The sequence below is a fragment of the Dreissena polymorpha genome, chromosome 7 (assembly GCF_020536995.1).
Source record: "Dreissena polymorpha isolate Duluth1 chromosome 7, UMN_Dpol_1.0, whole genome shotgun sequence".
NCBI lineage: Eukaryota > Metazoa > Mollusca > Bivalvia > Myida > Dreissenidae > Dreissena > Dreissena polymorpha.
This window is the reverse complement of record NC_068361.1, coordinates 67,557,404-67,584,716: the sequence shown is the minus strand read 5'-3', so window position 1 is coordinate 67,584,716 and position 27,313 is coordinate 67,557,404. Positions and strand designations below refer to the sequence as shown.

Sequence of the window (27,313 nt, the reverse complement as noted above, 5' to 3'; positions counted from 1 at the left end):
ACTGGAATACACCGAGGACACACTTGTGTGTTCAACGTTATCTGTACCTGTTCAAGACATTATGTAATTATATAACGCTATCGCTTGAACAACATTTGGTGTCCAACAACATTTACAAACGAATAGATCATGGTAAATAAAATGTATAATATATATCTTTTTAACGTATATAATGCTCAGTATCATCCTTTATTAGTAAAAGAGTTAAACTTAAACTTACCTAAACTATTGATATTGTGTTTACCAATATCACATTTACCAAATAATACTAAACAAAACATTATTAAAAAATATATAAATCGCTAATCAAATTATTGTAATAGAGTCAATTACACTATCAGGAAGGTGCTTTAAGAAAGAAGCTTTTATTTCAGATGAACATCCCTCCTGGCGCAAATATGAATGACCTCACTTATATCGTTCGGCCATCTTCCATCGCCACCACAAAGCAGGCTTATAAGACACGCGTAAAGAGCAAGTTGAGTCGCCTTCACTCAAAATTGTTCCAAGGCGACAAAAATAAAATGCAATCGACCCTGTTTGAAAACCTAAATTTTAATAAATCAGTGAACAAGTGTTACAATAAAGACCTTCCTTGTATGAGCCGAAGTGCTGCTATTAAAACCAGCAGAATAGTTCTCACGGTCAGGATGCGAGGAGACGGCGCTGATGACGTCACTTCGACAGAATATTCATTAAGGACGCGCGGTGACGGTGCGGATGACACAATGTGGGCATTTCCGGCTCACACCCTCGGAGATGGAACTGACGGTGACGCCACTGGGACTTGCATTTTTTTGTGATTTGGACGTAGGCTTCCTATCGGAGGAGGAGACATGTGACGTGTGTGAGTTAGACATTTGCATGATTGATGACGTCAGCGTGACGTCATACCAAGATTGCGCATTTATTGAAGAGTATGGAAGCGACAGTGTGTGTGAGCTGGAGAAGAACGTCTTTGATGACTGCGACATCTCCATGATGACATTAACGCGACTTCGTACTGTGTTCAGTGAAGGTGGTAACATGGACGCAATTGTAAGTGACTCTGCACTCGAGAGTTTTATGAGAGACTAGAATCACGAAATGACACTCTCTTCGTTTCTTTTTAATGATGATGTGCTATTATGTTGTTTATGATTAAATTTGAAACTTTTTATATATGTGCTTAGTTTGATTAACTGTGCGTGTTCGTACCACTCCATACGATATTTCCGAAACGAAACGTGATTTTTTTTCTAATATGGGACTTCCTTATAACTTCACGCGATATCCCCGGTTTTCCAGAGCCATACGCATTCGTACTCTTGATATAGCTCGATACGGATGTTATTTTCATTCACTTTGGAGCATAAATCACAAATATGTTTGCCTGAAACTTTTCAAAAAGGTATACCGGTAACTCAAATATAAAAACAGTATAGTTAACGAATGCTTACCAATATTACTGTTACAATGTTCTTCTTAGGAGATGGATGAGTTATTGCTCGTATTCAATTTCTAAATCCACATTACCTCAGCTGCAAAACATAATTGAACGCTCGTAAAAACGTTTTTGTTCAAGTCAAGTTCATTCCGACGAACACCTGCGTCAAATCTCTGACTTTTCTATAATCACAATACATGAAGCAATCGCAATACCGATTACATGCAAAAACTATTCATAATCAATTTCGAGCGGAGACTAGTATAATGTGTTTTCTAATTTCAACTTCTAAACATTTGTAAGATTTGAACAGATTTTTGTATGATCATAATTACTTTAGTAAATAAACAGCACTTTTGACGTGTGACTATTTCACCTTTAACTTACACGTTTATTGAACACCAGCTGTCATCATTCTAATTTCCAAACCGTTATTTTGCTGTAAATCAGCGAAAACCCGATCAAAAGATATAAAATTGGAAATAGTCAAAGCATTTCGTTTTTTTTTTATTGAGTATAGTCTTGAATATTATCATTGGAAGAAAGTGGGGGAAATGCTCTCCCCACGATTCAAACTCCTTGCCACTGCGAAAAAAATCTTACGCGCTACCAATACTGCGTTTGACAGGTTTTCCTTATTTGGAAGTGTTATTTTCAAAAAGAACCGAACCGTCGCAAACTATTTGTTTTTATAATTTTCGTTGATAATAATCTGTTTCAAGAACTGTTTTTTTTAAAACATTTTATTAGTCAGGAGTGTTATTTCGCCCGTTTGAATATTAATGCAATAATTCTATTTTGAATTTGTGACATTTTTACTAGTATATTGTAATTAAACAAGCTGTTAAAAAGCCCCATTCGACACTAGAAGTGTCCTACTTGTCGCCGCTAGGTCATTCGCGTGGTTTTCTGCAGAAGTGTTGCAAAATACGAACGCGTTTTTATGTTACTGATCTATAAAAGAAAACGCCAGACTTTTATAGTTTACATTCGATAAATTTCCGACATTTTACATATATATTGTCAATTTGTATCAAAAGGACTTCACGTTATGGTTAAGTGACAACGGCATGTTACGTTCGGTATTGGAAAGATATCCCTGTTAATTAAGAACGCCGTGCCATTTCGGTTGCTTATATAATTCTGCTTAAAACCAAGAATTTTATAAATAAAAACTAACAGGCAAAATTACGAACAACACTGTTTTATTTTCACAAGCAAAAAACTTTAAAAATCATTTTTAAACATTAATTTTTAAAGAAAACTGTAAATTCTCTAAGTACAGGTATTGCCTTTGCAGGTTTAACAGTACCATGGCCCGTTTAAATAAAAGAATTGAACACAAATTAAAACCATTTAAAATGTTTTCTATACGATAAAAAATGAAGTGCCCATTTCGAAATAAACGCCTCCTTATATAACGAAACTTATATTTTGCATTTTATTATTACTTATTATCACGAAATGTGTGTGAAATAAAGAAATAGTACTAAGATGTTATGCATGGGCAAACATTATACTGCAAAATCATTATGATTATGTTAGAAACTTAGTTTAATTGATTTTCAAATTCGTGCCTTTTTAGGAGACCAAATGTCTAGCATCCTGAAATTAACACGTCAGAAATAGTTACTCGTAACCACACTTTTAGTTACGCGTGTAGTCAATTTGTCCTTAATTGTTAACATAACTGGTACACTTGTCAATTAACAGGGTGCGAACGGATATTTTCGCCACATGGAAATTAATGGGCGCTTGTTATACATAATAAAAACCAAATGGAACACATCGATGGCACACTTTTGTTTTCAACGTTTACATCACCTGTTCAAAAAAATTGAAATTCTGTCATATCTAGACATTATATCACGCTTGTGCTGAACCAACATTTACTGTCGAACAACTTTTCAAACGAAGAGGCAAAATGGTAAATGTTATTTATAATACATATGTATATTCTTTTGGCATATGAGGTTCAACAGAGACGTCTTTGGGTTCAGTTACATCCTTTCTTAGTGAGGTATTTAAAATGGGACTTAAGTTTCTTAAACTATTAATGCTGCGTTCACCAAAATCATAGTAAATGTTGCTTATTATGCATCAATTAATACTATTATAATATGTCTAATAATGGCAAAACAATATTTGTATCGTTAACTACATTATTGCGATCAATTGGACTGTCACGAATAAAAAGGTGCATTAAATAACTCTTCATTTGAGGAAAAAAACTTATATAATTTAGACTCACTTTTATTTATGTTTTTCAGATGAACATCCGTCCTGACGCAAATGTGCATGACGTCACATACATCGTTTTTCCTGCTTCCATGGCCACCACAAAGCAGGCGTATAAAGTCCGTGTCAAGAGCAAGTTGCGTCGCCTACGCTCAAAGTTGTTCCTAGGCGACAAGAAAAAACTACAGTCGACCCTGTTTGAAAACCTAAATGTTGATAAAACAGTGAAGAAAAGTTACGATAAATATATCCATTGCGTGAGTCGCAGTGCCCCTTATCAAAGCAGCAAACTTTTACTTCCGGCCAGGATGCGAGGAGACGGCGCTGATGACGTCACATTGGCAGAACTCCCATTGAGAACGCGCGGTGATGGTGCGGAAGACGACAACACGTGGAAATCTCCTGCTCGCACTCACGGCGAAAGAACTGATGGTGACGTTATTGGGCCTCGTAGTCTTTGTGATTTGGACGCAGCTTTCCTTTTGGAAGATGAGACAAGTGACGTGTGTGATTTAGACATTTCCATGATCGATGACGTCAGCGTGACGTCATACCACGATATCGCTTTTGTTGAAGAAGGCGACAGCGTGTTTGCGTTGGAGAAGAACGTCTTTGATGACGTTGAAGTCGCCATTACGACATTAACGCGACTGCGTTCTGTGTTCAGTGAAGGTGGTAATATTGAAGCTGTAGTTAGTGACTCTGCACTCGAGAGCTTTATGAGAGACTAGATATACTCAGTTGATCTGTCTTCATGTATGTTTTATGTTTCAAATGTGCTATTATGTTGTTCATGATTAAATGTAAAAGTTGATAATATTTGTTTCGTTTGATTAACCGGCGCGCGTGTTCGTTTGAGAACAAGTCAATACAAAAGTTCGGAAATAAATCTTCTCGGTAATTGGAACAAATTGTCTGAAATGGCATATATCGGGACTAAAATCATCACATAATCACAATATTTATCTGGCAAATTATTCACGGATTTTCATCAGTATCATAAATGTACGGACAAGATATTTTTTCACTCGGCCCATATAAGTAATGTTAAAAAAGTAACCACTGTGTCCATGAAATATTTATATACGAGCGACGTGTTTTTCTTCACGCTAAATTATGTATGTTTAATCTGGCAATTAAACAGATTGAACATTTCTGTGTCAGTCATACATTTTCAACATATTGATTGATGTAAAAATGGAATAAAAATGAACCTTCATAAGACGACGTGGCACATGTAACATCCGACTCCCTACATCAAGGGTCAACGTCCCACTTAAAGGTCAAAGCTCCTACATCAAGGGTCAACGTCACACTTAGAGTTCAAAGCTCCTACATCAAGGGTCAACGTCACACTTAGAGGTCAAAGGTTAAATGTAAAAACAAACGTTGAATGTGGGGGCGTCTGTTTCCTATGTACAAATGCCATTTAAAAAATCTCTTTAAAGGACATAGCACCAGTTTAGAACGATTGAAGAACTATTATTTACTTGAACATCCATCCAATCGAAAGAAATTTCAATTTATGTTAAATGCAACATATATTTACAATTTCCTGTTAAATCGAACTAAAGTTAAAGTTAAGTTTAAAAAATGATTGGAAGAACAATACGCGTTCACTAATAAGGATTGCCATAACGATACGCGCGCAGCTGGGGAGTGTAAAGGATGAAACTGTTAATACATAGAGTGTGTGGGGAAATTTTTAGACAGAACAATATTTTTTAACATCTGATAATTTATGGAATATGAAAAGAACGCTAAATATAAGTTTAACGCAACCCAAAAGATTTTTATTAATGTGTATACGACAAAAAGCTTGTGTCAGGGACGCAAAACGCTGAGGTAAAAAATCACTGCATGTTTACTGTAAGCGGTTCTCTCTATGTTTGTATATACATGTTGTATTTGTAAGTACTTTTCATGTAATAATCACTCGACAAGTACATTCAAATGCATCAAAATACGCAATTAAACTATAAAACATAAACGCCAAAAAACGGAAAATAGTACTTTAACAAATTATTTATTGTTGTTGTGACCTACTACAAATGTGACATTGCAATCATTCCAGAAAATAGCAATCTTATGGAACCATTCCGGATGCAGTAAGCTCATATATCAGTGCAGAGAAAACAAACTAATAATATCACGGTAAAATATCGCGCCCACACGCACGTTATTGTGAAATGCGTAACACCTTTTGAACGCTGACAAATTAGATTGCACAAGTGGTTTGTCGATCGTTTGCCACTCAGATCATGGGGATTGTCGATACCAAGACATTATCAAATGTCCGTTGCACCAGGTGGGTACAATGTGTTTAACATGAGTATAACACATTACATCGAATTAGTATTTGTTTTCGTTTTCATCCGGCAAAAATTTAATATCTCGCTACCATTTTTTAAATAAGATAATTATACAGTGTGTAAAAGTGTCCATAGATTTCATAACACGTTTTGTAAAATGAAGTGTATTCATTATGCGGAAAGAACTTCTTAACATTATTAATAATTACTGTTACCAAAACGTTTTTTTCGTTGAACTTAGATTTAAACTATAACACCATAAAATTTAAGTGTGTAAATCTCGTTCGTTTGGAAATTATAATTGTCATGAATGTGCGCATGTGTACGGTTGTTATTTAGTTTTAAGAAATCATATTCAAAATTACAAATACAAGTGAAAAAACCATACAACTTAATGTACAATATAACATTTATTGTCACAGCCTATATTATCTTCCAGTATTTCTCTCGGAAAAAAGTGGCTTAATGCATATGTGTTAAGTGTCATGCCAGATAAGCCTGTGCAGTCCACACATGCTACTCAAGGACAACACTTCCCGCTTAAACTGGACTTTTGTTTAGAAGAGGCTTCCATTTAACGAACTTTGTGGATTGCACAGGCTAAACTGGGACGAAACTTGCCGCTTAAAACTGGATTTTTGGCACAGGCTAAACTGGGACGACACTTTCCGCTTAAAACTGGATTTTGGCACAGGCTAAACTGGGACGACACTTGCCGCTTAAAACTGGATTTTGGCACAGGCTAAACTGGGAGGACACTTTCCGGTAATGCATTAAGGTCACTTTTACTAGAGCGCGGCTCATTATACCTTTGATATTCTAGCTCGATACGGTATTGTATACGTCTATTAGCAGTCATCACTCATACGCTTGTGTGAAATTTCGCAGAAAAATAAATCAATAAAAAACAATATAATAATACTTGAAACTTTGCAGAAAAATAAATCACGCAAGAAAAATATCTTATCTGAAACTTTGCTGAAAAAAAAACACACTCAAAAACAATACCATAATTTATCACATGCCATACTCAGTTTCCCATGTAATATAACCATTACGAATATGTTTTTATCCTGCCTCAGTTGCAAACATTGACCAAATAAAGCAGGGTCGGATAAACTAGTTGATATCCGGCAGTACATCACGTGACCGTGATCTAACCGTAAGTATGTATTCATACGCGCCGATTAACATGTTCTAATATTTGACCTTTGAAATTTATTTAGACGCATCATAAAAGTTATCGTAATATTATATATCATCATTTTTATCTTCTTAAAAATATATTACCGAACCAGATTTCCGTATTTATCATGTTCATTTACTTGATTACGCAATTTATGACATATCTAGTGTGACGTCATTTCTCTGACAAAACATACTAATTACTATCTAGTTTCTCTCAGGATTTTAGGGACAACAATTTTGACGTGGTGGTTTTAACAGTATTTTTTAATATTTTAAAGCATCGAACGAATCATAAACGATTTTCGGAGTGTGTGTTTGTCATTCATAAGTGTTAACTTCGATAGGAATAAAATAATTCGCTACGACAGGATTACGGTTTCGTTAATCGGGTTTTGGGTCAGAATGGTAAGCATTCGATACAAACGCTATCAAAAAAGAGTGTGGTTTAAAATACATTGCGATAATAGAGATGGAAAAACAGAAAATGGATTCCGACAAAGGGATGGAAGAACAGACAATGAATGTGTATATCGTTGTACATTTATTGTTATAAGCAATGGATTAAAGTTGTCATTAAGGTAAATAAAATTTAGTTTTTGTTTTGCTGATGCATTTTGATTTCATTTTTTTACCTAGAAAAATATCACATTCTCGATTCGTTTTTTATTTCTTCTCTTAATAGTTTCGATAGGAAAGTATTAGATTTCTAAAAGGAACAGTTTAATGTGGAACTATTTTTAGCGTGACACAATCGGTAGTTATTCGGTCGTCAGGAATGTAGGAGGCCCGACAAGAATAATTATATTGTTATGTAAATTAATCATTTGTCTTTGATAAAATGTGTCAACGGCATCAAGCAGGATAAATCGAATACATGGTTGTTGCCGAGATGGAGAAAGTTTATCCGGTTCGGCCCGAAAAAGAAAAATAGGGCTCGCTAAAGCTCGCCCTATTTTCTTTTTCTAAGCCTCACCGGATAAACTTTCTCCATCTCGGCACCAACCATATATTCTCTATATCTAACACATGTGTAATATAATTTTTAAGCGTTTTCATTTGCTTAGTTTTCATTCGATTGACCAATCGCATTATGTTATTTTGCTGAAATGACGTTGCAACGTCAAATGACGTCACGAAATATTAAGAACATTCGGGATTTATCATTATGTTTGCGTAAATATTTATTTAATTTGCCTATTTAAAAGCACGTGATCAACAATATCTGACACTCGTTGTCATTTCATACCGTATTTTATTAAACTCGTCCAGGAAATTCGTTAGTAAGCTCGCCAAAGGCTCGCTTACTAACAAAATTCCTGAAATCGTTTAATAAAATATGGTATGATATGACAACTCGTGCCAGATCCTATATATCTTACGAAGGCTAGTGAATACTACCGCTTCAATGTTCTTGCTACGGTATGTCTGAGCTATTGCCCGTTCGCACGCATGTGTCTATAACTGCCATTTCTAAATCCGCTCACTAGATCTACAAATCAAAAATGAACTTTCGTGAATCCTTTTTTTTCAAATCAAGTTATTCAAAAGATAATTCCGACGAGCACCTGGCTTAAAATGATTCACTCTTACTTTTCTATCGACAGTTTATATAATATAAATAAATCAACTTTCATAAACTACCGATACATGCAAAAAGTATTCATTATCGACCCCGACCCCTCTATGTGATTTATTCGCGTGGGTTTCTATTCCACTGTTCTATGACAGAAAACCTCAGACGTTTGAAGAATATTCAAAAACAATACGAGGCAAATTACAATTATATGTCCATTTTCTTAAAAAAGACCTGACGTTACGATTATAGTCACAGCAACATGTTACTGGTAAGTTTCGGTATTCGGATATTAACCATGTTAAAATGACATGCTATTTCGGTTGCAAATATGTTTTTCGTGAAAAACCATGCACTTCTTTTGATAGAAATTACAAAGCAAAACAGACGAAAAACGCATCATTTTTAGCTGTTCTACTTTGTACACGCAATACTCTCTTAAACATCAATTTGAGCTATTTATTTTAACAAGGAAATGTCGGGTATAGAAAAAAACTGGCAAAAAACTCACATTTTAAACGCATTGTTTTGTGAGCAGTTATAAAAAATGCATGTGAACCAGACATTAATAACACACACAAACCCGAAATGTCCAGCAATTTTTGACTTGTTATACCTTAAGTTTATAACATCTTCACTCGCGATTCTTATCCTGTTTGTCGGTCGCATGGTAGGGCGGCATTCGGTACCTCTAAATTAAATTAGCTGATCGGTAGGCAACCGATCATGTAAGATACCCTGTTTGTCGGTCGCCTGGTAGGGCGGCTTTCGGTACCCCTCAATTAAACTAGCTGATCGGTAGGCAACCGACCATGTAATACATTGCCCTGTGTGTCGAACCCTCGACAACCCGATCCGTGTTGAACGGAACAATATTACAACAATCGTCAAAACGCTAGTTATTATTATTGGCGTCGCCCTGGAGGGCGGCGACTAGTATGTAATTCTTTTTTTTTTCGCTTATGGGAGGAGAAGTTATTTTACGGATCAATGTATATATTTTTGTTTTAAGAATATCTTACATAGTGGTAATTTTTGTGTAAATTAGTGTAAATAAGTACTGCAATTGTGCCTATTACATTTATTACAACATTAATTGCCAATAATGCAAAGCTAATTGTTTTAATTAATAACTGATCCACGACTGATCACAGGGGAAAGATCACAGGGACGGGGCAAATACGCGAAACGTTCTGGTTTTGTATAAAAACAAATGATGTTTTGTATAAAAACAAAACATAATCAAAATATATTTATTTTGTGGTTTTTCTAATTTGCTTATTTAGTGGAGAATCAATGTAGTACGATATTTGACGACCTATCGCGCAAGTAAGTTTATTGGAAGGCGTAGTGGTACGAAAACGTACAATGTATTACATGTAGTTTATTAATAGACATATAATCACGATTCTTATACACAACTTCACTAAATAGCAGTAAATAAGTTAATGTCAGCCGGAATAGCTCAGTTCGGAGAGCGTTAGACTGAAGTTGTTTACGCAAAAGTCATCCTAAGGCCCCCGGTTTAATCCCAGGGTTCCGGCACGAACGGAACAGTTCGGCGGCTGACAATTTTTTCAGTCAGGTTAATAAATATAATAAAGCTTATTATATGTAGACATTTTAAAATTCATTTTACTACAATTGGACATTTTTATTAAATTTAATGATGCAACGTGGTGACAACGTTAATTAAAATTTCTTACATCACTTAAATATCTTATAAAAAATACACGTGTTTTTATATTAACAAATAAATTCAAACAACACATCTATTATCCATGTATTTTTATGGTTGTCTATCATAGGACTATCCCTACCACATATAGAGCGCGAAGCGCGACACGTATTATTTATTGTAACAATGAGTTACGATAAAGGAAGTTTATCAAGGAGGAGCTGTGTCCCAGCAACCCGTTTCACTAGAGTCAAGCACTCCTCGGAGTTTTTTTAAGAACCACATATAGAGCGCGAAGCGCGACACGTATTGCTATCCAGGTGGTATGGGCCCTTTAGCATTATCCGACCATTACGTCCATAGTTATCTTCCTTAGAATTTGAGAAATTTTGAAATCCTTGTTCGAAGTCCTAAAGTTTCATACTATTGTTCCCAAACGTTCACAGGTTTTTTATCAATGAGAACCCAACCGAAACTCTGTATGAGCAATATTGGACCATAAGTCCAGAATTATGTCTCTTTGAATTTAAAAATAAAAGTGAAAAACTGCTTGGTTAGGTGATTATGTCAACATTTTTCGTCAGATTCTTTCCAAACTTAGAGTGTCTTCATATCAATGAGCATTTTTACCTCATTTAAAATGAGAAACATCGGGACAATAAGTCCAGTTTTTTTGTATTAAATTTGACAGAATAAGCAATTTCCACTTGTTTAAAAGATTTCACAACTTTCATCTGAATCTTTCCAAACTTGTTTAATGTTTTTATATCAGTATTACTCGAACCCAATTGAAAATGATGAATATCGGAGCAATAAATCTATTATGATCTTTTACTGAATTTCAAAGTACTGTGCAATGCAACTTCTTTATACAATTTACAGATTTCATTCATTTTTTGTCAAACTTTTACAGTGTTTTCATATCAATAAGTACTCAACCCCTATCGTAAATGAGCAACGTAAGAATAAGTTCAGAATCATCTCCCCTTGAAGTTGAGAAAAATATGAAATTACGCTTACAAGATGACGCAGATTTTTAAAAACCTACACAGTTCTGTTCCATAAATGAAAACTGCACACGGATACCAGTAAAAAAGGAAACCAATGTAAATTACATGAACTATGAAATATTTTGAGGTTACAACACAAAATCATAGATAATGGTTATTTGGGGGTTATAACACAACATCATAAATAATGGTTATTTAAGGTTTATAACACAAAATCATAGATAATGGTTATACCAGTATCTTTTTCTATTTTGTTTAAAATAATCGGCCAATATATTAATATTTACAGTAGAACCAAAATCGTTCCATGTAACTTCATTGAGTGCCTTTTACACTGAAATTCCCGACGCCCTTTGATGCTTTGCATCAATACTTATCTTGTTTGTAAATCATATGAATATGTAAAAAAAAGCACTATTATTAACAGAGTTCCAAGAACAACTCCTCGTGATTTTGTTTTTTTGCTGTTCCGTGATCATTTAGCATTGAGACAATTACTTGCTGAATCTTTTTACTCACTGGGTACATGTATTGTCTGTGTTGTTTTAACCACACCGTGGCCCGTTGCAGGTTATGTTTAAAAAAATATTTTATAAAAATTTCACATCCAATAAATCCATTCATGCTCTTGTCTAGATTTTTAATGAAAAATAACCACCCATTCCGAGATAAACGCCATGTAATATAACAAATCTTATTTTTAAAATTATGTAATTACTTAATTATAAATTCGATTTGCGGTTGAAATTAAGATATTGTAATTTGCAAAGATGTTTTGCATGGTCAAAATCATTACCTAACCAAATCAGTTTAACTGAATTTCAAATTAGTTCATTCTGTAATATATGTCTAGCATCCTGAAATTAACTCGTTAGGAAAGATTACTCGTTACCACACTTCTGTTACACTTCCAGTTACTCGTGTAGTCAATTTGTCCATAATTGGTTACATAACTGGGACACGTGTCAATTAACAAGGTGCGAACGGATATGGTCGCCACGTGGACATCAGTGGAAATCTGTTCTACACCATAAAAACCAACTGGAATACACCGAGGTCACACTTGTGTGTACAACGTTATCTGTACCTGTTCAAGACATTCTGTAATTATATAAAGCTATCGCTAAAACAACATTTGGTGTCCAACAACATTTACAAACGAATAGTTATATGGTAAATATAATTTATAATATATATCTGTTTAACGTATATAATGCTCAGCGTCATCCTTTCGTAGTAAAAGAGTTAAACTTAAACTTATGTTACTTTAACTATTTATATTGTGTTCACCAATATCACATAACTAGTTGCGTATTTTTAACTAAATAATTCTTAACTAATAATAATTTAAAATTATATTTATCGTTGACAACATTCTTGTAATCGAGTCAATGAAACTATCACTAAGAAAAAAGGTGCATAAAGCAATTCATGTTTTAAGGAAGAAACTTATGTAATATAGACTTTTTATTCTTTTTCAGATGAACATCCCTTCTGTCGTAAATATGAATGACGTCACTTATATCGTTCGCTCATCTTCCATGGCGACCAAAAAGCAGGCTGTTAAAGCCCGCGTCAAGAGCAAGTTGCGTCGCCTTCGCTCAAAATTGTTCCTAGGCGACAAAAATAAACTTCAGTCGACCCTGTCTGAAAACCTAAATTTTGATAAACCAGTGAACAAGTGTTACAATAAAGACATCCCGTTTAATTGTGCGAGTCGTGTTGCTTGTAAAACCAACAGAATTATTCTTCCGGTCAGGGTGCGAGGAGACGGCGCTGATTACGTCACATCGACAGAATCTCCATTAAGAACGCGCGGTGACGGTGCGGATGACCCCACAATTTGGACATTTCCGGCTCGCACTCCCGGAGATGGAAATGACGGTGACGCCACTGGGACTCGCAGTTTTTGTGATTTGGACGCAGGCTTCCTATCGGAGGAGGAGACCTGTGGCGTTTGCGATTTAGACATTTGCATTATTGATGACGTCAGCGTGACGTCATACCAAGATAGCGCATTTATTGAAGAGTATGGAAGCGACAGTGTGTGTGAGCTGGAGAAGAACGTCTTTGATGACAGTGACATCTCCATGACGACGTTAACACGACTGCGTTCTGTGTTCAGTGAAGGTGGCAACATTGACGCAATTGTTAGTGACTCTGCACTCGAGAGTTTTATGAGAGACTAGATACGTGCTATGACACTTTTTCTTCGTTTCTTTTTAATGCTCAAATGTGCTATTATGATTGTTTATGATTAAATTTGAAACTTGGTATATATTTGTTTAGTTTGAGTACCGATCAATAAGCGATTTCCCCGGTTTGCCAGAGCGCGGCGCAATTGTACTCTTGATATAGCTCGATACGTTAATTATTTTATACAGTTTTAAGCCTAAATAACAAATATGTTGCCTGAAACTTTTCAAAAAAGTATAACTCAAATATAAAAGCCGGATATCGAACGAATGTTTACCAATATAACTGTTCCAATTTTCTTTTTATGAGTAGCCCGTTTGCACGCATGTATCTAATTCCATTTCTAAATCCTCAACACTTCATTTGCAAAACATAACTGAACGATCGTAAAAACGTTTTAATTTCAAATAAAGTTCATTCCGACGAACACCTGCGTCAAATCTCTGTCTTTGCTATAAAACAATACATGATTCAATTACCATACCGATTACATGTAAAAACTGTTCATAATAGATTTCGAGCGGAGACCAGTAAAATGATTTTAATAATTTCAACTTCTAAACAATTGTAAGATTTGACCATTAACTTACACGTTAATTGAACACTAGCTATCATAAGTCCAATTTCCAAACCGTTATTTTTGAACGAAAACAGCGATAAACCGATCAACAGCTCTAAAATGAAAATATGCACAACATTTCGTTTTTAAAAAAACAACAACAAACTCATTGCCTCTGCAATTAAAATTTTACGCTCTGCTAATAATGCTCTTGACAGGTTTCCTTATTTGAAAGTGTTATTTTCAAAAATGTCGATGAAAAGCGACACAAACTCTTCACTTTTTAACCGATTTCCGTTGATAACAATCTGTTCAAAGAACCCTTTTCTAACAGTTTAATAGTCAGGAGTGTTATTGCGCCCGTTTAAATATTGATGCATTAGGTCTATTTTGAATTTGTGACATTTTTACTAGTATATTGTAATATAACAAACTGTGAATAAGCCCCATTCCATACTAGAAGTGTTCTACTTGTCGCCGTAAGGTTATTCGCGTGGTTTTCTGCAGAAGTCTTGCAATAAACGAACGCGTTTTTATGTAACTGTTCTATAACAGAAAACCTCAGACTTGTACAGTTTACAACATTTGATAAATTAACGACATTTTACATATATATTTTCAATTTGTATTAAAACGACTTCACGTTATGATTAAGTGACAACGGCATGTTACTGGGAACGTTCGGTATTTCCGTGTTAAGAATACCACGCCATTTCGGTTGCGTATATAATTCTGTTTAAAACGAGGCATTCCATAAATGATCAAAGCACTGAAGGCGCTGGAGTTGTTCGCTATTGAATAATTTAAGACCTATGCGCCCGTCATATATATAGCCCACTCAGCCTGCGCATCGCTCAGTCTGGTCAGGAGATACATAATAAGACAATAACATATTGGGTGATTTTATAGCAAACATCATCGCCACTGACCAGACTGCCCAAATTGGGCTTAAGATACGCTGGTCGAAATGCTTAAGACCCATTTTCGCATTACGCGGCTATGAATGTGTGATTTAAATGTGTCAAAAGAAAATAGCGGGTAAATCAAATTATTAAAATACGATATATTTCGATGGTGTAGAAATACACTAATAATGAGGCATGTGAGGACACATGATGTGCACTTCCATAGTATAATTTTTATCTACTTACATTAATGTGTGGTAATCCCGTCGTGTAATTTTTTTTCTACTTACACTAATGTGTGATTTGACAATGATAATACATATTTCATGTGGTGACTATGCGACTAACTAGTTAACAAACACAATAGTTGAACTTATGTTTTCAATTTAATTATTTAGATAACGTAAGTTGCAAACTTTATTTCAAAATCTAGCGAGTATATGACTTCTTTGTTGTTGTCTATGTATACCTGTAGTAATTGGTGAACTAATGTTCAACGTTTTATTAATTGAGAACTGTGGATTAATTCAAACTTTACCTTCTACTATTGCGTTGTAAGCACCCGTGAATACAAAAGATCGCCGCTATCTGTTGAGAACAAAAGGATGTTTCCCAGGCATATCAAATTTAACCCCGCTGTAGCAGCATGCACTATGAACGAGGTTACACAACATCCCACTATACTTGTTTATCAGCATCTATTAATAGCTTCAGATTATGAATGATCTGTGCTGAGCAAAGCGGCGGTTATCGTTCTTAGCTTAGTTAAGAGCAGTCCGACTTTCAACGTGTGGCACTGACATTAGTTGTCCTCAAGCGAACAATTAAAATCTACAAGGCAAAACATACGAACAACACATAATGGCTCACTGTGTTACCTTGCACAAGCAATACTCGTTTAAAATATTTAAAAAAAAATATTAAAGAAATGTCGGCTATTGATATTTAAAAACACTGCCAAAAAAACTTGGAAATCACAAAGTATAAATTGGAACAAAACATTGATAGAACACACACACACAACGCGAGTATGGCCAGCCAGTTTTGACTAATGAGACCAATTAACTAACTTACATTTTTCACTCGCGATTCTTTCCCTCTGTGTCGGTCGCCTGGTTAGAAGGCAATTGGTTCTCCTCGACTTAACCAACTGGGCGCTAAGAAACCGACCATATCAGAACGTGCCTAGTGTGAGGCTCGAACTTTCGACCTCCCGCTTCGCAGGCGGACGGAGACGGTATACTAGAGAAGAAAGTTGTCGGTGATACAACACTCGTCACTTATTTGTACTTCATATAAATACGCACACATAACACTATTTTTCACAAAGTTCCAAAAACAATTACCAAGGTACTAATGATTTTGTTCATTGCTGTTACGTGGCCGTTTAGCGTTGAGGTGTGTAATCTTTGAAACTGTAAATTCTCTAAGTACATGTATTGCCTTTTCTGGTTTAACAATACCATGGCCTAAAAGAATTAAACACAAATTAAAACCATTTAAGTTGTTTTCTATATGATGACAAATGTAATGTCCATTTCGAGAAAAACGCCTCCTTATACTAGTATAACGAAACTTATATTTTGAATTTTATTATTACTTATTATTACGAATTGTATGTGAAATTAAGTGTTATTCGAAGATATTATGCATGGTCAAACATTTTACCGCTAAACTATTATGTAAGAAACCTAGTTTAATTGATTTTCAAATTAGTGCCTTTTTTAGTATACCAAATGTCTAGCATCCTGAAATTAACACGTCAGAAATGGTTACTCGTTACCACACTTTCAGTTACGCGTGTAGTCAATTGTTCCTTAATTGTTTACAAAACTGGTACACGTGTCAATTAACAAAGTTCGAACGGATATTGTCGCCACATGGAAATCAATAGGCGCTTGTTATACACCGTAAAAACCAAATGGAACACATCGATGGCACACTTTTGTTTGCAGCATTCACATCCCCTGTTCAAAAATTAGAAATTCGGTCATATCTAGACATTATATTACGCTTGTGCTAAGCTAACATTTACTGCAGAACAACTTTTCAAACGAAGAGAAAATGGTAAATGTTATTTATAATACATATGTATATTCCTTTGACATATGGGGCTCAGTTACATCGTTTCTTAGTAAGGCGTTTAAACTTAGACTTAAGTTTCTTAAACTTTCAATGTTGCGTTCACCAAAATCATATTAAATTGTTGCTTATTATGAATCAATTAATACTATTCTAAAATGGTAATACAATATTTGTATCGTTAACTACATTCTTGCGATCGAGTCCATAGGACTATCACGAAGAAAAAAGGTGCATCAAGTGAGGCTTGATTTGAGGAAGAAAACTTATATAATATAGACTCACTTGTATTTATGTTTTTCAGATGAACATCCGTCCTGACGCAAATGTGCATGACGTCACATACATCGTACGTCCTGCTTCCATGGCCACCACGAAGCAGGCGTATAAATTCCGCGTCAAGAGCAAGTTGCGTCGCCTACGCTCAAAATTGTTCCAAGGCGACAAGAAAAACCTGCAGTTGACCCTGTTTGAAAACTTGAATGTTGATAAAACAGTGAAGAAAAGTTACGATAAAGACATCCATATTGTGAGTCGCAGTGCTCCTTATCAAAACAGCAAACTTATACTTCCGGTCTGGATGCGAGGAGACGGCGCTGAGGACGTCACATTGAAAGAACTCCCACTGAGAACGCGCGGTGATGGTGCGGAAGACGACAAAACGTGGATATCTCCGGCTCGCACTCACGGCGATAGAACTGACGGTGACGTTACTGGGCCTCGCAGTCTTTGTGATTTGGACGCAGCTTTCCTATCGGAAGATGAGACATGTGACGTTCGTGATGTAGACATTGCCACGATTGATGACGTCAGCGTGACGTCATACCACGATATCGCTTTTGTTGAAGAAGGCGACAGCGTGTTTGAGCTGGAGAAGAACGTCTTTGATGACGTTGACGTCTCTATGACGACATTAACACGACTGCGTTCTGTGTTCAGTGAAGGTGGTAACATTGAAGCTATAGTTAGTGACTCTGCACTCGAGAGTTTTATGAGAGATTAGATACACTCAGTTGATCTTTCTTCATTTCTGTTAAATGTTTCAAATGTGCTATTATGCTGTTGATGATTAAAATTGAAGGTTGATATTTATGGGTTTCGTTTGATTAACCGGGCGTGTTCGTATGAGTACAACTCCATACAAAATTTTCGAAATAAAACTTCTCGGAGATAGAAACTAATTGTCTGAAGTGGCATATATTGGGTCTAAAATTATCACAAATTCAATATTTCTCTGGTACGGCCATTCACGGATTTTCATCATTGATGATAAATTTATGGGGTTAAATAAATAAGTAATGTTAAAAAAGTTTATTAACCACTGTAACAATGATAAAAAATGAAGAGCAACGTGTTTTTTTTTGTTCACGCTAAATTAAACAGAATGAACATTTCTGTGTCAGTCATATAATTTTAACATATTGATGGATGTAAAAACATGGAATAAAAATGAACCATCATAAAACGACGTGGCACATGTAACATCCGACTCCCTACATCAGGGGTCAACGTCCCTCTTAGAGGTCAATGCTCCCTACATCAAGGGTCAACGTCACACTTAGAGGTCAAATGGTACATGTGAAAACAAACGTTGAATGTGGTAGCGTCTGTTTCCTATGGACAAATGTAACTTTAAATTTGTTTAAAGGACCTAGTACCAGTTTGGAACGAATGCAGAGCTATAATTTACTTGAACATCCAACCTATCGAAAGAAAATTCAATTATTATTAAATGCAACATATACTTACCATTTTCAGACAAATCGGAATAAAGTGAAAGTTAAGTTTAAAAAAAATATCGGAAGAACAATAAGCTTTCACTAATACGGATCGTTATAACGTTACGCGCGCAGCTGTGCAGTGTCAATGATAAAATTGCTAATATATCGAGTGTTGGGTTAATTTTAGAAAGAAAAATATTTAAATATCTGATAATATATGGAATATGAAAACAACACTTACTATATGTTAAACGAATCCAAATAGATTTTTATTAATGTGTATACGGCAAAACGTTAGAGTCAGGGACGCAGAGAGCAGCGGTAAAGAAATCACTGCATTATACCGACAGCAGTTCTACCTATATTTGTATGTATTTGTACTTGCAACGTAATAATCACGCGACACGTACATTCAAATGCATCAAGATATGTAATTAAACTATATAAATAAACGTCAAAAAACGGAAATTAGTACTTAAATAAATTATTTATTGTTGTTGTGACCTACTACAAATGTAGATCAATATATTGTTTTGTTTTGTTATCTTCCGATCGCATGTGACATCGCAATCATTCCAGAAAATTGCAATCTTATGGAACCATTCCGGATGTGGTAAGCTCATATATCAGTGCAGAAAAAAACAACTTAAAATGTCACGGTAAAATATCGCGCACACACGCACTGACTTGATTGTGAAATGCGTAACAATTACCTTTTGCCCGCTGACAAATTAAATTGAACAAGTGGATTGTCGATCGTTTGCCACTCTGATCAAGGGGATTGTCGATACCACGACATTATCAAATATCCGTTGCACCAGGTGGGTGCAATTTGTTTAACATGAGTATAACACATTACATCGAATAAGTATTTGTTATCGTTTTCATCCGGCAAAAAATAAATCTCTCGTAATGTTTTTTTAGAAAAGCTAATCATACAGAGTTCTAAAGTTTCCATATACTTTTAATAGCACATTTTATTAAATGAAGTATATTCATTATGCGGGAAGAACATCCTAACATTATTATATATTACTGTTACCAAAAAGTTTAAACTGCAAGCACAGCCAGAGAGGTCAGCAAGGGTCAAGAACGGAGGAGTGATAGCAGATGACGAAGGGCAGAAGAAGAGGTCGATCGAGCGCTTCCAGGAGCTACTCAACATACCAGCTCCTGCAAACCCGTAAAAGATACCGCAAGCTACAAGCGACAGTATATATAAAATAGATCAATCAACTTTCATATACTACCGATACATACAAAAAGTATTCATTATCGACCCAGATCCCTCTATGTGATTTATTCGCGTGGTTTTTATTCCACTGTTCTATGACAGAAAACCTCAGATGTTTGGAGTATATTTAAAAACAATACGAGACAAGTTACACTATATATCCATTTTCTTTCAAAAGACTTGACGTTACGACTTTAGTCACAACAACATGTAACTGGTAAGTTTCGGTATTTGGAAACTGAACCCATGTTAAAATGACATGCTATTTCGGTTGTTAATATGTTTTTCGTGGAAAACCATACATTCTTTTGATACAAATTACAAAGCAAAACAGATGAAAACACATCATTTTAGCTGTTTTACTTTATACACGCAATACTCTTTTAAAAATCAATTTGAGCCATTTATTTTAACAAGGAAATGTCGGGTTTAGACGCAAACTGGCAAATAACTCACATTTTTAAATGCATTGTTTTGCGAGCAATTACAAAAAATACATTTGAACCAGACATTAATAAAACACACAAAACCAAAATCTCCAGCAACTTTTGACTTGTAATTATACCTTAAGTTTATAACATCTTCACTCGCGATTCTTATCTTGTTTGTCGGTCGCCTGGTAGGGCGGCATTCGGTACCTCTCAATTAAACTAGCTGATCGATAGGCAACCGACCATGTAAGATATTTCTCAGTGTGAGGCTCGAACCTTCGACCCCCCGCTTCGTAGGAACGATAATACAACGCTCGTAAAAATGCTCGTTATTTTTATTTGTAAGTTATATGAATCTGTAGTAAAAAACCCTGTTATTAACAGAGTTCCGAATACAACTACTCGTGATTGTGTGGATTGCTGTTCCGTGGTCATATAGCTTTGAGACATGCATTGGCTCAAACTTTTAACTCACTGAGTACATGTATTGTCTGTGTTGCTTTAACCATACCGTTGCCAGTTTAATTGCAGTTTATGTTTTTAAGATAATAATTTAAAAAATGCCATACCAAATGAATCCATGTAAGCTATTTTCTAGATTGTTAATTCCGAGAAAAACACCATGTTACTTACCGTTTTTACTCGAATTTTTCGGAAACTCTAAGTTTTCGGACACCACCTTTTTTGGCCAAAATAACTATATCCTGAAGACTCTTAATTTTCGGACATACGAGTGTTTGTCTGTCATTAATGACTCTACATTTTCGGACTGTAAATTTTACAGCGCTATTTTACCATATTTCGGCACTGTATTCGCTTATCTTGTGACATTTCGATCATGGATTTTTACAAACGGATTGAGGTCATAAAACCTGGGAGACGCATGCCTGAGACCATGGACCATACACTGTGCGTAGTTATGTAAATAACAACGTATACCGGTAGAAAACAATCGCTTCACCCAACAGCATTTGAAATCTCGGTCAGCAGCTGGAGCGTGATCGTCGCGACCGAGACGAGAGTCAGCCGCAGAAGATTTTCTTGTCAGAACGGGAACTTCTGTGGGCGGCTCTGCTAATCCAGCGGGGTCCGTCACCCCTTGAGCCGGACGTCTTCTCTACTGCTAGGTTCGCTGTCTCCCCAAACACGATGATCGGGGCCCCAAGCGGACCGCATTTATTGTCCGTAGGGGAAGATATTGTGGTCTAGGGGTTGCCATTATAATCACTAGGAGTGGGACGGGAGCGGCGGGACAGCGGATCTACCAGCGAAGAAGACGGACGGGGCGGACCTGGAGCAGAATTCAAGTCTACAACTTCGAAAGGGTAGCCTTATGGAAGTGCCCCGGGGTGGCGGCACTCAGCACGCTAAGCGTACTGAGGAAACTGTCCTTTGGATCGGGCCGGCGGCTCGTGACGACAGGAGTGGCCATAATGGCGGCGAGGCGCGCTAGGAGCAGAAATAGCATCTTTGCCAAATTGTCAGCAAGCCCTTGGCGGAGTAACCTTGTCATTTAAAGGGCAACCACACATGCATTGTCTTAAAATTGTATACCAGTGCACATTAAGGTCTCACTGGCCAATTATCTCTTTGGCGAATACCCGGATAGGCGGGGTAAATTTGACCTACTTCGGCTTAAAATTTAGTATCTTCCCCTGAAAGATCATAGGGGCAGGTACGAACATATAGATTTCGTGACGACACAGCGACAACCTATAAATAAATGTTTGATAGAGAGACAGCATTTTAAGTGATATCTTCCTGTTAAAGAAGCGGTATGTTTTTAGTTTATTGTTCTGTATTATTTCAGGCATGAGTAAGCAAAGATGTATTTATTTCAGAGTAGAAACACTTTTGTTCATTGATTTATTGCATTATTTCAATATAATTAAACTTTTCGGACATTTAATTTTTAACTTTTGAATATTTTCCGTATCTAATCTTCATTTGTAAGTGTCCGAAAACTTACAGTAATTACGGTAACAAATCTTATTTTTAGGATGTTTAGGATGTTATCATTTTATTATTAATACGAATTATGGTTGAATTTAAGATATTGTACAATGCGAGTATGTTATGCGTGAGAAAACATTTTACTGCAAAATACCAATAAAATCAGTTTAACTAAATTTCAAATTAGTTCATTCTGTTTGGAGACTATATGTCTAGCATCCTGAAATTAACTCGTTAGGAAAGATAACTCGTTACCACACTTCTGTTACAGTTGTCAATTTGTCCATAATTGGTAACATAACTGGGACACGTGTCAATTAACAAGGTGCGAACGGATATGGTCGCCACGTGGACATCAGTGGACGTCTGTTCTACACCATAAAAACCAACTGGAATACACAGAGGACACACTTGTGTGTTCAACGTTATCTGTACCTGTTCAAGACATTCTGTAATTATATAACGCTATCCCTAAAACAACATTTGGTCTCCAACAACATTTACAACCGAATAGTTATATGGTAAATATAATTTATAATATATATCTGTTTAACGTATATAATGCTCAGTATAATCCTTTTTTAGTAAAAGAGTAAAACTTAAACGTATGTTACTTAAACTATTTATATTGTGTTCACCAATACAGAGACGTACATAACACGTCTCGCACCAATATCACATAACCAGTTGCGTATTTTTAACCAAATAATGCTAAACTAATAATAATTAAAAAATATATTTATCGTTGATCACATTCTTGTAATCGAGTAAATGAAACTATCACTTAGAAAAAAGGTGCATAAAGCAATATATGCTTTAAGGAAGAAACTTATGCAATATAGACTTTTTATTATTATTTGTTTTCAGATGAACATCCCTTCTGTCGTAAATATGAATGACGTCACTTATATCGTTCGCCCATCTTCCCTGGCGACCACAAAGCAGGCGGTTAAAGCCCGCGTCAAGAGCAAGTTGCGTCGCCTTCGCTCAAAAGTGTTCCTAGGCGACAAAAATAAACTTCAGTCGACCCTGTCTGAAAACCTAAATTTTGATAAACCAATAAACAAGTGTTACAATAAAGACATCCTTTTTCATTGTGTGAGTCGAAGTGTTGCTTATAAAACCAGCAGAATTGTTCTTCCGGTCAGGGTGCGAGGAGATGGCGCTGATGACGTCACATCGACAGAATCTCCATTAAGAACGCGCGGTGACGGTGCGGATGACCCCACAATGTGGACATATCCGGCTCGCACTCCTGGAGATGGAACTGACGGTGACGCCACTGGGACTCGCAGTTTTTGTGATTTGGACGCAGGCTTCCTATCGGAGGAGATATGTGGCGTGTGCGATTTAGACATGGGCATGATTGATGACGTCAGCGTGACGTCAAACCAAGATAGCGCATTTATTGAAGAGTATGGAACCGACAGTGTGTGTGAGCTGGAGAAGAACGTCTTTGATGACCGTGACATCTCCATGACGACGTTAACGCGACTGCGTTCTGTGTTCAGTGAAGGTGGTAATATTGACGCAATTATAAATGACTCTGCACTCGAGAGTTTTATGAGAGATTAGACAAACTCAGTTGATCTGTCTTCATTTCTGTTTAATGTTTCAAATGTGCTATTATATTGTTTATGATTAAATGTGAAACCCTTATATATGTTTTTAATTTGAATAACTGTGCGTGTTCGTATGAGTACCACTCATTACGATATTTCCGAAACGAAACTTGATTTTTGCTTATATGGAACTTCCTTTAACTAACTGTTAACACTTCCCGGGTTGCCAGAGCGCGGTGCATGCGTTCTCTTGATATAGCTCGATACGGATGATATTTTGATACAGTTTAAGCATAAATCACAAATAATTTTACCTGAAACTTTTCAAAAAGGTATAACTCAAATATAAAAGCAGGATATTTGACGAATGATTACCAAGATTACTTTTACTATGTTCTTCATTGGAGATGCACGAGTTATTGTCCGTTCGCACGAATGTATTCAATGCCATTTCTAAATCCCCAACACTTCATCTGCAAAACATAACTTAACGCTCGTAAAAACGTGTTCATATCAATGCATGTTCATTCCGACGAACACCTGCGTCCAATCTCTAACGTGGATATACCGGTAATCACAATACATGATTCAACTACCATACCGATACATGCACAAATATTCTTAATCGATTTCGAGCGGAGACTAGTAAAACGTGTTAAATAATTTCAACTGCTAAAAGATTTGAAGAGATTTGTGTTTGATCATAATTATTTTGGCAAAAAAACAGCACTTTTGATGTGTGACTATTTGACCATTAACTTATACGTTAATTGAACACCAGCTATCATAATTCCAATTAACAAACCGTTAATTTGCTGGATAAGAGCGATAAACAGATCAAAAGATCTAAAATGGAAATTTTCACATCATTTCGTTTTTCAAAAACAAAAACATTTAATCCATTTACTTACACATGTTTTTTTATTAAGAATATTCCTTAATATGATAATATCAAGAAAGTTTTTTATTCAATTTAAACATACATCTCGTATACATATGAAAAACAAGGTTATACATTTACAACATCAACATATCAATTACTGTTATTTAAGTATGTTCTTATTATATACAATTTCTGCATAAAAGTTGACGTCAATTTTTAGAGATGATGCTAAAATATTATATATAAAAAATGAAAAAGAGAAGGACGATAGCGAATTTCTTAAGGAGTTTCAGTAGGGAAAAAAGGAAAAGGAAAGACGGACTACTATGCTATAGGCAAGATCATGTTAGAGTGTGACACATTTCTTCTTGTATAAGTCTATTTTATTTCTTTCAAACTCTATTGTTTCTTCCAATTTTATTTTCATTGTGTGAGCTTTTTTGAAAATCTAAATATCGCAAGAAAGTTGGGAAAATGTCTTCATCGGGATTCAAACTCCTGGCTTGATAATTACATTATTAAGAACCGATTTTTAAAATCATTTTATTAGTCAGGAGTGTTATTTCGCCCGTTTGAAAATAAATGCATTAATTATTTTTTGAGTTTGTTCCATTTTTACTAGTAAATTGCAATTTAACAAGCGGTGAATAAGACCCATTCGATACTAGATGTGTCCTACTTGTCACCGCTAGGTCATTCGCGTGTTTTTTTCAGAAGTGTTGGAATAAACGAACTCGTTTTTATGTTACTGTTCTATAAAAGAAAACCTCATATTTGTTTTTATAGTTTACGACATTTGATAAATAAACGAAATTTTACATAAATATTTTTAGTTTGTATTAAAACGACTTGACGTGATGGTTTAGTGACAAAGGCATGTTATTGAGAACGTTCGGTATTCGAAAGATATCCCCGTGTTTAGAATGCCATTTCGGTTGCTTCTGTTTAAAACGAGGCATTTTATAAATAAAGCGCTGAAGGCACTGGAGTTGTTCGTTAGTGAATAGTTTAAGACATATGCGCACATCATATGTAAAGCCCACTCAGCCTGCGCATCTCCCAGTCTCATCGCCTCTTACCAGACTGCGCAAATGCACAGGTTGGGCTTAAGATACGCTGGTCAAAACGCTTAAGACCCATTTTCGCATGACGCTGCTATGAAAGTATGATTTAAATGTGTCGAATGAAAACTGCGTGTAAATCCAATATTAAAATACGCTATATGTCGATGGTGAAGAATTACACTCATAATAAGGCTTTCACTTCTTTATATTGTGAGGACACATATGATGTGCACTCCCGTAGTATAATTTTTATCTACTAACACTTATGTGTGGTACTCCCGTAGTGTTTTTTTTATCTACATACACTAATGTGTGGTTTGACAATGATATCACTCATTTCATGCGGTGAATATGCGACTAGCAATTTATCAAACACGATAGCTTAACTGTTGTTCTCATATTAATTATTTAGAAACGTAAGTTGCAAACTTTATTTAAAGTCTAGCGATTATATGGCATTTTTGTTGTTGTCTATAGTATACCAGTAGTAATTAATGAACTCATGTTCAACTTTTTATTAATTGAGAACTGTGAATGAAAACAAACATATACTTCTACTACTGCGTTGTTAGCACCCGTGAATACAAAAGATCGCAGCTATCTGTTCAGAACAAAAGAATGTTTCCCAGGGAATTTAACCCCGCTGTAGCAGCACGAACTATGAACGAGGTTACTCAACATCCCACTATACTTGTTTATCAGCATCTATTAATAGCCTCAGATTATGAATGACCTGTGCTGAGCAAAGCGGCGGTTATCGTTCCTAGCGTAGTTAAGAGCAGACCGACTTTCCACGCGTGGCAATAACATTAGATGTCCTCAAGCGATCAACTTAAAACTCCCAGGCAAAAAAATACGAACAACAAATAATGTTTTACTGTGTTACTTTGCACAAGCAATACTCGTTTAATATGTCTTTTAAAAGCCAGTTCTGACTTATGGGACCAATTAACTAACTAACGTCTTCACTCGCGATTCCTTCCCTCTGTGTCGGTCGCCTGGTTAGAAGGCAATTGGTATTCCTCGACTAAACCAACTGGTCGCTAAGAAACAGGCCTTATTAGAACGTTCGCAGTGCGAGGTTCGAACCTTCGACCTCCCGCTCCGTAGGCGGACGAGGACAATATACTAGAGATGAAAGTTGTCGGTGGTACAACACTTGTCATTTATTTGTACTTCATATAAGTACGCACAAAAAACACTATTTTTCACAAAGTTCCGAAAACAACTACCAGGGTTCTAATGATTTTGTTCATTGCTGTTACGTGGCGGTTTAGCTTCGAGGTGTGTAATCTTTG

The 27,313-nt window shown here is 35.8% G+C and overlaps 2 protein-coding genes across 2 annotated transcripts; both read left to right on the top strand.

The window, feature by feature from the left end:
* Positions 1-7,366: 7,366 nt before the first annotated feature.
* On the top strand, positions 7,367-18,228 carry LOC127838936 (uncharacterized). Its single transcript, XM_052367072.1, has 2 exons — positions 7,367-7,742; positions 17,472-18,228. The coding sequence occupies exons 1-2, from the start codon at positions 7,686-7,688 to the stop codon at positions 18,168-18,170; spliced, it is 756 nt and encodes a 251-aa protein (XP_052223032.1). The 5' UTR covers positions 7,367-7,685; the 3' UTR covers positions 18,171-18,228.
* Positions 12,289-13,658, top strand: LOC127838937 (uncharacterized). Its single transcript, XM_052367073.1, has 2 exons — positions 12,289-12,598; positions 12,907-13,658. The coding sequence occupies exons 1-2, from the start codon at positions 12,596-12,598 to the stop codon at positions 13,612-13,614; spliced, it is 711 nt and encodes a 236-aa protein (XP_052223033.1). The 5' UTR covers positions 12,289-12,595; the 3' UTR covers positions 13,615-13,658.
* Positions 18,229-27,313: the final 9,085 nt, after the last annotated feature.

Excerpts from the sequence above, each read along its gene's own strand:
- LOC127838936 (XM_052367072.1), top strand. The coding sequence starts at position 7,686 with ATGTGTATATCGTTGTACATTTATTGTTATAAGCAATGGATTAAAGTT. Across the intron at positions 7,743-17,471 it reads GGATTAAAGTTGTCATTAAG|ATGAACATCCGTCCTGACGC; the intron begins GTAAATAAAATT and ends TATGTTTTTCAG.